At 37.9% G+C, this 14,409-nt stretch overlaps 1 protein-coding gene across 1 annotated transcript in view; it reads right to left on the minus strand.

Moving 5' to 3' along the window:
- Gucy1a2 (guanylate cyclase 1 soluble subunit alpha 2) overlaps window positions 1–14,409 on the minus strand; it is a 271,121-nt gene that overhangs the window by 235,176 nt on the left and 21,536 nt on the right. The window contains exons 2-3 of the mRNA XM_027930780.2: window positions 9,974–10,035; window positions 2,006–2,127 (exon numbers count right to left, since the gene is read on the minus strand). Coding sequence (XP_027786581.1) covers window positions 2,006–2,127; window positions 9,974–10,035 — 184 coding nt within the window. The remainder of the gene's footprint in view (window positions 1–2,005; window positions 2,128–9,973; window positions 10,036–14,409) is intronic.

Consider the following 14,409-nt stretch of genomic DNA (forward strand, 5'->3'; position numbering starts at 1 on the left):
AAGTTGCAGGCATTTAGGGTTTTTTTTCAGAGATTAAAATTTTATAAGATTGCACTTTAAATCATGAGACCAACCCATCATTACTTGGAGGAGGAAAAATATCAGACATAATATCTCTTTCGTAGGAAAAGAAATATTTATGGAAATCTAATCCCTATTATACAGTCACCTTCTAAATTATAAGTACTTAAAATGACTCCTTTCCTAGTATTACCAGTTTTCTCTAATATCACTGCCTGCTGCTCTTTTTTCTCACTACTTGGCATCTCATGGCAGCTTTTGAAGGGCAACTAAGCTGTGCTGGGCCAACAGTGTCCCCTGATGGTTTCCTTGAGAAACTGTCTGACCTGGGGTTTCTTCTCTGCAAGAATCCTACATGCTCATTTACAACTCCCAGCTCAGATGTCTTTAGCACTCCCTACACATGCATTATCTCTTAACACCTCCCACTCCCTCTAACTCAGTGATTGTCAAGGTGGAGAGCATAAGGAAAGAAGACGTGAAGGTTAGGAAACATTTAGAAACTGGATAAGGAGCAACTTTTCAAATTATTAAACATCCCTCTCCAGAGATTTTTAGCCAGACGTCATCTTGCTGTACTCTTTGAAAATCACCATGGGTCAAGACAAATACATGTTACCTCAAAAAATGCAAAACCAGAAAACTTAAAACTGCTGTGCAGCCCTAGCCCTCTTTATTTTCTTCATTTATCTTCTCCAGTAATAAGATTTACCTCGTCAGTACCATAGCCCCTGAAGTTTTTCTAAAATTGAGGTAAATGAACTTCAACCTTCTTTTGGTTATCCATCACTGTTTTGCAACCTATTATAGCAAACCACTTATATCTATCTTTATGCCTCCCCTCACAAAAGATCCATTTTATTATTAAAATATTTTTCACTACAAAATAATTTAGGATGAAAAAAAGTCATTTATAGTTGGAGATCCAGCTTGAGGGTCAAAGAACTCTCTTCTGGGAATCAGACAAGTTTAGAAAGATTTGGTGACTCTGGGGTTAAAGTCACCCCAAATTTCTTTGTGAGAGGAACTTAGATATCTCTAGGTAAAGTACTTTCCATAAAGGAAAAGAAATATAGGCAAACAAGTTTTCTCCAATCTCCATCACCTAATTCTGAAAGAGAAGTGATTCTACTTTCTACATGGAGCCAGTCACTTGGATTTGTGGTCCCCTACCACCACCAGTACCTCCCATAGATACCTATATGAGTCATAAGCAAAAAGGAGGATTGTAAAAAGAAGTGAAAGAGGTACGTTCCATTGAAAAAAATCTGTAAGACATTAGTGAAAACAGTATTCCTGCTATGGTGTCTACCTTGCATGATATACACACCAAGACCTACAAGCAATATAGCCCAGTTACAGTACCTTAAGGCTATAGAATCCAGTGCAGTTTCTAACAATACTTTTACCCATGTTAGAAGCATCCAAAAACCAGAAGATAAATACTGGCATCTTCAAGATGCATATTTACCAAGCCCCAAGCAGGACACCTCAGTATATGATGTGCTTCATTGATTCAGTCACAGAAGTGACCTCTGAGTTGCAGAGTCCATCATGAGTGCATGTGAGTGACCCTTCCAGCCACAACCCTCCAGCCCCAACCAACCTCCAGCCTCCCAGAAATAACAAAGTATAACTTTAATAGGAAAAAAAATGATCCTACATTTCAGCCAAGACTAATGACCAGAATATACAGATTACATAAAGCTAATACTACTAACATATGAATATTTGGAAAAGTTTCCCTGTAATATTAAGTATTTTTTATAATGTTTTTCAGTCTGCAAGTAAATGACATGCATATAATTTCTGCTCAAATATCTTCAAGGATGTTAAGATTAAATCACTTGAAGACAAGGTCTTGGTCTCAATTTCTCATTTTCTCCAAATCTTTCTTAAACAGAAAATGAAACATTTAAACCTGTACTTTCCCCCTCCCTTCTTTTATTCTCTCTCAACAATATAAAATAGTGAGTTAATATACCGAGTACATTAGCAGTACACTGAAGAATTCCTGAGACATCTTCAATTTCTTCTTTGTTGGAATGGTCTGCATAGGAGCATCTGTTAGAGATATTGTGGAAATTCTTTTCTGCATCCCTATAACTAAGAAGAAAATAATATTAGCATACAGAGAAATTTTTGAAAGAATCTGCAAATGTACTCATCTATACACATGTAAACATGCAGTCTACACTTCAGGGTTAATCACATTTTAAAATAACTGAACAATTGTACATAATTCTGGCATAACTCATCATCTCCATCACTGTTAGTAATGTTGACTTAGAACTGAAGGCAATCAAGAACGCTGATAGTGAAAAAAGTAGATGAGGAAAACCAAATATTTATCAGCTTTTGTATAGCTATTATATTCTTTTATGAGTACTATTTTGCTGTTGATAATATTCCCATAAGGAAGATGCCTAGAAAAAGAAACATTAAGAGTACTAATTTGATACTTTGGCACTCTGCTGTTTTGAAAGTACACACACTGTAACCTCCATCGCAGTGGAGAAGAGAGCAGTATGGTGTATGGATAAAAAAGCAAATGAATAAACCTAGCATTCAGAGCTGGCAGAATTTGAGTCATGGTCTTACCATTTTATTTCTGAGCAAGACATAAAGACATTGAGCAATAGACTAATCCCTACTAGTGTAACTTTGCTCCCTTTAATAATGAAAGTACCCATAGAGTTTCCATTAAGACTAAATAACATGATGCCAGTGCAACTTTATGTTGGCTGGGACTCATCCAGTGGCCTCTAAATGAGAGTTAAAGCCTCAAAGCTGAGGCCAGTGGAGGCCAAATGTTCTCACATTCCCAAAAATGTAACCAAGAAGACTGGAACTCTCCTTCAAGATTTAAGAGATGGATGAATAGCCACTGCCACTGTGACCCTACCACCGACTCACAAAAGAAAAGGAATAGAAAGAAACCACCACCACCACAATCATAAGAGTTGCTAGGTCAAGGAGAGCATGTGGTTGCACATTTTCCCCTCCCCTCTGAGACAAGGAGAGAACAGGCGTGTCCCCTGCAGAAGCCCAGTTGAGGAGAGCAGTCTCCCGGGTAGAGAGCAGAGGGTAGGTGTCTCATTCCCCACTGAACATCTGCTAAGACAGAGGATTTCCTGATCATCCTTCCATGCCTGATTGGGTAGAGGAGAAAGATTCTGGAGAGACTTATTGGCAAGTAAAACAAATAAAACAAATTTGGGAGCAACTTACAGGCCCACCATTTTGCAAGGTAAAAAAGTAAAACAGGAGGTTCCTGTAAGTTAGGGAGATGCCACTGAAGAGAGGAGAGGTGAGTGGTCCAGTCCTCCTGCTGCTTTCCTAGGCCAGGGGTGGGATCCCACTAGCAAGACTATGGAGTGCAGTCCTGAGAGGGTATCTGAAGCAGCTGGGAGGGACGGAGCCCACACATATACTTCACTGAGGGCTTCACAGCCAGGACATAATTGTTATGACCATTAGTGAATTCACTGAGGCTTCGGCCACTTTCCATTTCACTAATGCCTGACATAACACATCAGAAAGAAGTGGCATTGAGAGGAGAAGTGAATGCCCACATCAGACACTCTCTGCACTGTACCCCAAATTCCTCAGGCCAACGCCTGGCCAAGGCAGGGGAAGGGAGAAAAGAGACTGGAGATTCAAACTGGCCCACCATGGACTTTACAATCCTTAAAAATTACTTAGAAAACAAAGCAGTCTGTCCAAGCAAGGATCAAAAGGGATTCATTTTAGCATGCTTGAAGTTTTGAAGTGATTGTAGGAAAAAATTTTTAAAATGGCTTCATGTCATAACCGCCACCCACTGAGATGAGACTCCAATAAACCAGTCAGTTAGGCAAAATGCTTAGTACCGTTTCTAGAATACAGGAGAAACTCAATGAGAGGTGGAATAGGGAACACAGACATTAAACACAGCTACATCGTTATTTTTAAATCAGGTTCCATCATTTTTATTTAGAGTGACTTTAGGCAAAATGTTTTTTCATTGAGTGTGAAATAATGTGGTTAGGATTAAATAGCAGATGTAAAGTACTCAGCATGTTGCCTCAAACATAGCAAGAGATGGTAGCTTTTGCCTAACTTGCCATTTTTATTCAAAAAGATATAGTTATTCTTTGTAAATATATATATATATATATATATATATATATATATATATATATATATAATCAATTAGATCATATCTTAGATACGATAATTTATAATCACAAAATCTGACCATAAAAGCATAAGAAATATATTTGAAATTTGTTTCCCAGAATAATCAGGGCTCACCTACTCTTACTTCTAATGCTCTACTGAAATAATTCTGGCTTAATCTCCTTTCAATTGTCAAAAGAAAAATAGAACAGAAGGTTAGCTGTGTAAAACAAACATAGGGCCCACAGTGATAATAAGAGTAGTAGAGATTAATTTTAGATGACTATAGGAAATGGTGTCACCAGCCTAATACGAGGCTGGCCACAGTCCTGATGGTGATATTAACAATGTGTATGTGCAAAACTTGTAACATGAAGGTCATGATTCTGAATACATATTCTTCTGAGCTTTATTGTTTAAAATGCAGAATGGATGAACCACAGATCTCAGGAATATTGACTATCATTTGTTTTCCATGATAGTTTTTCTAAAGAAATCTCTGCTTTGTCGACACTGCCACATAACCCACTGTCTGGGCTCAGACCAATGGGAGTCATACAGTATAAACATGAGTTAGAGAAGGTGGGTCAGGCACTCGAGAGACAGAAAAATTAGGTCAAAAAATCTAAAGCCAAAAGAATTTTTATGAAGAAAACCACAGCTGGAACATGAACTGGGCATGTCTACTTCCTAATGCTAATCAATGGATTCCTAACCTTGAAAGGTCTAAGGAGGATGGGAAAGGACAGCAAGAGGATAAAGTGAAAGACAATGAATAAAAACTAAAATACAAAAGAAAAAAGGAGTTAGATGCTAATAGAGGTAAGAATAACTCAGTGGATGCTTTGGTGAGCTTTGCTTCCTGGGCACTGTAGTAACTACCTGATTATATGATTTCACATATTATTAACATTCAGATTCCATTTAAACTTCACCCTAATCCCATTGTCATTCACACTTTTCAATGAGAAAACAAAGGCTCAGGGATTTCAAGTAATTTTCTAAAGATTATTCAATAGTAGAACATGACTTTACGTCCAGGAAGTCTTATCCATCTACCTCCAAAGCACAATTGCTCCCTTTGTTTCCAGAAATGATTGTCATGTGGGTCAGCCAACTGCATGGGGAAAGCCTGCATGGGCAGCACCACCCAATGGCTGGGGGCCCAGATGGAACAAAGACCCACAGAGAGAAGAAAAAGCAGAAGAAAATGGCAATAAAGACATTAAAAAGAAATGTCATCATAAACAGATATTCCTCAATCCTGAGTTCCTCTTAATTCCTAAACTGAATCCCTGTCTCCTACTGATCCCTTCTACTTCTCACTGTGCTCTCTATCCTACATAGCCCCAACAGCTTATCCATTCTGTAGAAACAGAGTTAAAGACATTCACCACCCATCTCTGATTTTATATTGAAGGAAGAAGATTGCTACACAAACAAGAAGCTCTTGTTAACACCAATGTGTAGAGTTCATAGAGTAATCAGAGTTTCCACAAAGTCAATCAGATACACAGGGCAGAATATTAAGTATAAATGAGAATATATGTATATGAATCAGTATAATTTATGTCATGAAGCAAAAGGCCCAGGATACTAAAACTATAAAATTTACAACCATAATATACACTGGAGATTATTTTAACCCCTCATTTTGCACATACTTCCCATGCATAATCGACTCTCTTATTCACTATGCTCCTAAAAACCTATGTATACATACCTCTAGCATGCAATTTATTTATTTATTCATTCCCTCCCTCCAAGAAAGATCTTGATTCATCCTACATGCCAAGCACTTATGTAAAAGTAACACGGAAAATGAGACAATGAACAAGATAATATCAGCTAATGATAAGCCCAATGAAATGAAATCATAAAGGGTAGTATAAGAGAAAATGACTGCAGGTGGGGTTGGAGGACTCCTTTTCCTTGGGTGCTCAGGACAGGTCTGTCTTAATAGATGGCCTTTGATCAGAGACCTGAATGCACAAAAGAAATAAACCATGTAAACATCTGGGTACAGAGCATTCCAAAAAAATGGAGCATTACATACAGAGCCCTTGAGGCTAAGTTTGGTACAGCTGAGGAACCAAGAGTTGAAATGCAATGAAAAGAGGGATAGAGTGATAAAACAAAAAATTAGAAGCATAAGTATAGATCAGATTACAGAAAGAATCAGACTATACCCTATCAATATAAACCATTATATGGTTTATAGTAGGTGTTTTGAAGTGTGATCTCTGGACCAGCAACATCAGTATTACCTGGAACTTGATACCTCCCCAGATATACAAAATTAGAAACTCTGGGGGTAAATGGGGTGGTTAATCTTTGCTGTCAACCTCACTATTGAGAGATGCTTGGAAAATTTAGTCTGGCACACTCCTGGGTGTGTCTGTGAGGGTGTTTCCAGAAATGATTGTCATGTGGGTCGGCCAACTGCATGGGCAGCACCACCCAATGGCTGGGGGCCCAGATGGAACAAAAAGTGGAAAAAGAAGGAAGCTAAAACACACCTGCATGATCAACTCTTCTTAAACCACTGAGATTTTTACTGTTTCCCATGGACATTAAGCTCCAGGTTCTTCAGCCTTCACACCCAAACTTGCACCAGCAACTCTCTGTGGAGCTTCTAGGCCTTCAGTCACAAACTGGGGCTGCATCATTGGTCCCTCTTGTTCTGAAGCTTCCAGCTTCTTGGACCAAACAGCTACTTGTTTCCTCAGTGCCTTAGCCTACAGATGGCCATTGGGAGACTATTCAGCCTCTGATCACACACACACACACACACACACACACAAGTTCTATTGGTTTTATTTCTCTGAAAAGCCCAAATACAATAGGTCCAGAAAACTTCATTTTAAAAAGACTTCAAGGGGCCACTGATGCACATTAATATTTGAGAACTATTGGTTTCAAATAAGAAAGTAGCATGATCTCATTTTTTAATTACTTTGGTGTAGTGATAACCCAGTATTAAGGGACAGTAGAAGCCAGAAAACTAGATCAGAATCCCTCAGTGAGAGATGATGATGGCAGTAGAGATGAAAGGAAGATTTATCACACAGCATGAATAAATTATTTTAGCACTCTTTTTCCCAATGTAAGTGATCTCTATGAATAAATAAATGAATGAGTGAATGGATAGATTAAGGAGTAGGATAAATGTTTAAAGATATAGTGGCTGGCACAGAAAGGTTATCTTACTCCCCAAGAAAACGTTCCCTCATCTACTCCCTCCCAATCCTCCATCTGTGATCCTTTGAACAGCTGCTCCCTGAATTCAAGTCTAGGTCTTGGGAGACGAAAAAAGCCTCACAGAGTTTCTATGGGCAACCAGCATAAGAATTCAAGGAGCATGATACACTATCCCAGAGCTCTGATAAATAAAGCAGCTCTAAGGCAGAGTTTTGAGAAGAGGAAAGGGAGGATGGGAAGGTCAGTGGTTGGAGGGTAAATTAAGAACTTAAAAAGAGAAGGGCTAACCCCTACCCTCTCATCCACCCTGATTCAGCACCACAATTCAAGGCACCTAAGCTGAGTTACTTCAAGATAAGCCTTAGGAAATCCCCATTTCAGAAAATAAAAAAAAGTATCTCCTTCTCTCTCCCACCTCCCCCCAGATATGTAAAATAATGCTTGCCATTTCTTATTCTCCATTGCCTGAAATCCCCTTAACTGTAAGAAACACATTCCTTTTCACAGTTAGAGATAAAAAGCCTTAAATTGTGTTTTCTTAAGAGAAACAACACATAGGTGTGAACACATTTTAGTCCAAGTGTTAGTGATATTAGCTGTTCTCTTTTTGCAGTTTTGAAGAGAGCAACAGAAAACAGAAAGATGGAGTCTAAAAGGCAAAAGAGGGAATTGGGACCTGAAGCCATAAGATGAGGAAAAGTGAAGAAGGGAAGACAAAGTTAAGAAAGGCAAGTGTGACAAACTGCTGCCAGCCAGCCCTGTCTGTGCCCATGACATGAGGCAAAGAGAGAGCAAAGGTGCTTCACATCCAAGAGTCAGCCACACCCAACAAAAGTAGCCAATAGCTCTATTTGGATCAAGTTGGACATCAGAACCGACCTCTAACAAATTCTCTTTATTCTTTATGTTACATCTGTAATAAACAAACTAGGAAAAGACCAGTTAGGCAATGAACAAGGACATCACAGGCCATGTCTGTCTAGAGAGGAGAGCTGAGGCTGTTAGGTAAAAGAGAATGCATCATCCCACTAATGGCAAAAAAAAAAAAAAAAATGTTCTGCTGATTATTGCAATATACTTATCTATTTTGATCATATCTTAAGAGTGCCATTCCAATTTGCCTTGAAGCCCTAGTTGAGTTCAAAAGTGAGAATATCATCTCAGTTATTTAGTTTTAGAACAGAGAGAACATTCATAATTCTAGAAACTAATTTGGGTTTGATGATTGGTATTATCATAAAAATATTAATAGCAATTAATAAACATAAGAGCAAACATGTAGTGATGGCCACATACAAGAAACTGTTCTAAACTAATTTAATCCATACACCATACTTTGAAAGTAGCAAGCTCAATGAGAGTGATTAAGTTTTATTTTAGAATGTGTGGGGAAAGATTAATTTGACATTCTTTAGCTCCATTAGGATAAACCATTTGAAATCACTAATGGCCTCAAACTAAAAGCTATCTCATGAGTTTAAATAATGTTTTTCCTAGTACTGCACTCTTGAGGATTAGTATGACAAAATTTCAAAGCAATTCCCTTCGAAATGACAATTAGCAATCATCAAGCACTTAAAAGTACATGGTATTGTACTAGGTACCGAGATTAATTTTTAGTTCCTTTTCTTCCCTTCTGTTTTGTTAAAATAAAAAAATCACACTACCACAAAATACCCAAAAATATGTACTAATCCCTATTGCAATGACCACTAGCCATAATGTAAAATGATCCCTGATATTTTAATAAGTAGCAGGTTTTGAATTGTGACTTCTCAAAAGTTCTTAAAAATCTTACAAAGATAAATCATTGTAAGCATATAAAGAATACCAACAAGGTGATTTAAAAATGTACATTGCCTCTAATGTCAATGAATTTTAAAAGCTACAATGCACAAGAAAGTAAATTTAGGCTTTTGTCAAGCAATTGCCTTTTGCCAAGCAAATCAAAATCAAAAGTATACCTGGTTCTCATTTGGAGTTTTCTGTTCATAAAATACTTTCATTGAAATTATATCATTTCATTATGACATCTGATCTTTGACTTAGTTATTATCACCATCATCACATTTTACAAAAGAGATAAAAGTTCTAAGTGCTAGAGAGACATTGAATTCCTACCTTTTGATATCAAATCTTTATACCATATCCTATTTTAGAAATAGGGAATAATTCAGAAAAATATGTAGCAAGTTACTCTAGCTAAATCAATAGGTATTTTGATTAAACTCTGCCTAAAGATTCTAACATTCAAAGCCTCTTAGTTGGTATCAATAAATCTTACCACAGCAGGAAGGCCAAATTATGAGATTCAGTCATGGAATGAGAGAGTAAGAACACAAGCAGGACAAAAAGGAAAGGAGAGCAATAACAAAAAAGAAACCTCATGTAAAAGAATTAAATACAAATAAACCAAAGGAAATCACTCCAAGGGACCCTCGTCAGTCCCCCCACACACACACTTTGAGAACATAGCCGCTATGAGATAAGGTTGACATGTATAACAGAATGACCACATGTTCAACACCTGTTTGTAAGTAATCACCTTTAATTTTGTCCCCATTAATGAACAAAACCCATTTTTACTCACCCAATAACTTGATGTTCATAATACTGCAATGTCCTCTTGAGAGTTTGCTGTATCGTCTGAGGCTACAAGATAATAACAACAACAAAAATACATTATCAGCAAATCAGTGTCATTCTCGTTTTAAGCATTCTAAGCAAAGAATGCAGCTTTTAATTTATCTCACAAGTTTTCACTTTATAATATGAACACATTTTGCACTAGGCCATATATTTCCCTGCAGAAACTAATGAGGCATTCAGCATTTACCCAAAATTTCCCAATTTCAAGTATGATAATATTTTCTATTTTTTTCCTCAATTTTATTTTGAACCACCAATGAATTTCAGTGAAATATTCATTGGCTGCCTACAATCAATGGAGACCTTGGGAGAAGTGGGAGGGTATACTACAGAAATCTAGGTCATAGTTCTTCCTGCCCAGCTTGTATATCTGCATGAGGTAATGATCAACTGAAATGAAAGGGAACATCTTAACATTTTATGCTTTAACAAGACTTTCAAGAATGGTGTAGCAAGCAGTAATGAATTGAGTTATGCAGCCCACTATATAACAAGAGATATTTTTAAAATTAGATGATCTTTCTTTTTTCCCCATTAGTTGTACATCTGAGGAGACTAATGGGAAGGCTAGAGAAGGATGGGAAGCAGGTGGTCCAGAGCCCCACAGCCATCATTTCAAGTAGCAGTCAGCCTGACTTCCTCAGTGTTCCAAGAGATTTCAAGCAAGGATTCTTTCTGGAGCCCCTACAAGGGCCACAACTACTATGGGAAAAAAATGGGGTCTGTAACAAATATGTAAGCAGCTCATGACTGAATTTTATAATCCTCTCCTCCCCAGGACAGCTCAAGATAGAATTTTTAAATTCTAGATCAAGAAGTTATTTTCTGAAAAAATAAAAATAAAAATAATTATTTGAGGATAAAAGCTTTTGGGAACCTAAGGCTGGAATGTGATCTAACTAAAAAGCTAGATGATGAACTATTTGCTTCTGATTCCAGAATCCGTAAAGCAGCAATCTGTAAAGGTTTGCCTACAGAGGCCAGAAAGGTTTTAAAGGCCATGTAATCTCTGTCACAAGTGCTGAATTTTGCCATTATAGCATGTATGCAGCTAGAGACAATATCCAAATAAGTACAACTTTATGCCAATAAAAGTTCATTGTTAAAAACTGAAAAAAAAAAAAAAGAAGTTATTTTCTGACTTATTTAGGCTATCAGGCCTGAACTTGGAGTTTCAAACTCAGGGAACTATGAATGCACTCAAATATCCCAGAAAATAGATTCTATTAAGAAGTTATATTAAGAAGAGTCAAATTCTCAGCATCAAGAGAGTAAGCTTTTTAAATAATAAAAACCTATAATCATTCAAACAGAAAAAAGCTATCAAAAACTTATCAAAACATTGATCCATTATATAACACAAAACCTTTGAGATATGAGGCAGAACCCTAACTTGGTAATCTCAAGGACTGCTGCTAATTAACTATACAAACCTAGTACCTATAAAAAAGGTAATCTGTAAAGACATCCAGCATGGTGTTGGCACCTAAGAAGAATTAATACATATCAATATCTAATCCTACTCCTTCAAAGTGGCTGTCTTAAAGATATAAATCAAAAGAGACTACAGAGGTCTATGTCTACCCTCTTCATGTTCATCCCTTTATAAAACATGCAAGATAGGTGTGACAATCTCCCTAACACTCATCAAACCTGTAACCTCCTCCTTGGCAGGAAATGATTATTTTAAAGTCAGAAGAAAGTGAGCTTAAATTAAACCAGGGGCATCCACTGAGACCTACTCTACGCTATCACATAGAAAGACCCTTTCACAGTGTGAATCTAAGGCCTCAAATATATTCATGTTAGCCAAGCCAATTCACAAATTAATTTTAGGGAAAAAATCAGTATCTGAGTGTTCAAAGGAAAGGTACAGAGCAACTTCTTTCAGCAGGTATTTTCCATTTACACTGGGTTAAAAGATTATCTCAAATGGATACAGATGTTTCTATTCATCAGGCTAGAATCAAAACAGAGTAAATGCAATGCACCTAGGAAAGAATAATCATTCCTGAGCCAAGAATCAGTGGAGCAGCTGAGCAATCTAAAGAGAATGAAGCAGATGCAGTGGTTGTAGTATACATGAAAAGTATGCTGTAACAACCCAAACCATGGCCAGCCTGAACCAATCATCATCAGTCACTGGCTCAGCACCCCTGGGATCTGGGGCTCTTGCACTGGGTTGGCAGTTTCTAAGCTAAGATAACTTTCCCTTTGGCAACATGCCCCCAAAGCAGTGAATATCCACAGAGGGATTATCCTTCCAATAACCTCTGGTCACAAAACATGGAACAGAAAGCAAAAAGTAGAGTGCACAGGGCCAATTAAGACCAGAATGACCTCATTTGTACAAAAGGACATTTTTTTCCTATACTAGGAATTTCCCAGTCATTAAAAAAAGACATTTGTTAAAGGACTTAAGCTCTTTAAAGAGCTGACTTCTTTCTTGTGTGAAGCAATTACTTCCTCACTTGGTAGGAGTTAAATTTATAGTTTACAAATATGTTAAAAGGAAATGCTCTTTGGGCACAACCTGCAAAGCTTCAAGTTAGTAAAGCATATATATACATACATATATCCTTGTTCTTGCAGAAGCCAGTGGGCACAAGCTAATGGCCTACACCACAGCACAAAGGCTGACTGCCCAGCATCTCCTGCAAGCCAGTACTGACCTCAACACAGTTCCAACCCCTCAGAATGTCTCCACACTTTAGTCTTTAGATTCTGACTGATCACCTCAAACTATGGCCTGATTGGTGAGAGACATCTTCGCAAAATCTCAGGGTCTCTCTGACCTGAATAAAGAGCATGGAATGAAGACCACAATGGGACAAAGCCTCCCACAGTGATGACTTCTGCCTTGAGGCTGGTAGAGGCCATTTATTCATCAAACTTTTACAAAGTGCTCAAGCTTGCCAATGATGCAGGTCAAGGTATAGAGTGGGAAAAGCAAGGGCTTTGCACTCACACAGTCCTTCTATTCTCTCCTTCAAGAAATGCAGCTCTTTAGCTGTTTTCTACTATGAAGTATTATCCAATCCTTTTCCAGCCAATATTTCATGTCCCTTATATGTATCTACTGTTTCCTTTGAGAAGGAATTAGAAAGATGATTTAGAAAAGCAGCTGTAAGGTCAAACAAAGTTTAAAAATCAAGCTCTGTGACTTACTATCAGATGACTTCAGACAGTTTAAGCTCCATGAAACAGATTCTTTATGTACATATTATTTTTAAGGGAATTAATTGAAATAAGCAGTCCTTGGCATATAGTATGTGCATAATAAATGATAGTTATGGCTATGCCAAGCAGGAAACCTCAAAACTGTCACTATCTAGTGGAGAAACACAAGGGGTAGGTCAGAAAAATCCAACCAACAAGTGTAGTATGTGGGAATCTTCATTATCAAAAAAAAAAAAAAAAAAAAAACAGAGCCACCTCCATTTCTAATCATGAAAAGTTGGCTCCCGGTCCAGTACACATAACAAAAATGAAAAGAAAAAAAAACAGAAAAATAGCAGGCTAATTTATCAATATTTCTAATGAAGCAATAAGATCAGTCCAAAGAGATGACAACACAAACAGAATTCTCAAAATTAAGATTGAAGATAACTCGGAAGTCATGCCTACAAGAGGGAGGAGCACTGAAACACCACAGCTAAGGAGAGGACCCCAGGCATCATACTTTACAACTAACAAGAAACAGCCCATGAATTATGAGACTTCCTTAGACACAAAGTATGTAACTTGGGAGAGCTGCAAGTCCTAATAATTTTAAAGCCCTATGCAAGAGGATCCAAAAAACAGAGTGAAGAGACAGAACTACTTTTACTTTCATTAAAAAAAATCAAAGAGGGCTGCGATGGTTCTCTGTTTCCTCCAATAGGCTTCCCTATTGTTCTAACTCAACACAAAGAAGCATGGGTAGAAAACAGCTGAAAAAAAGAAAGCAGCCACCTGTGTCCTGCACAAGTATTTTTCTGGGGCTCAAACAGAGGATACCCAGAAGCTTCCATCACATGACAAAAAATGATCTTCGTCACTAGCCTCATGGCCAGCATCACTGTACTTGGTTAGCAGTGACTGACCCTACAGACTTAATGTTCCATTCATGAAAGGTCATGGGATCCAAACAGGCAGTCATGAAACAATCCCAACAGAGCCAGAGATATGATCCCTGAAGAGTGGGAGGGAGCAGTTCCCAGCAGCTGGCCCTGCAAGCTCAGACAGTCCTGCTGAGGCTCCCACACAGTCCCTGCTCTGGATATCCGAGCCAGATGGTGCGGGGATCAGGCAGAAGGCAGAATCAAGATGTGTGTGTGTGTGTGTGTGTGTGTGTCTGCGCGCGTGCACACGCGCACACACACACACACATACACA

This window comes from Marmota flaviventris, chromosome 9 (assembly GCF_047511675.1).
Source record: "Marmota flaviventris isolate mMarFla1 chromosome 9, mMarFla1.hap1, whole genome shotgun sequence".
Classification (NCBI taxonomy): Eukaryota; Metazoa; Chordata; class Mammalia; order Rodentia; family Sciuridae; genus Marmota; species Marmota flaviventris.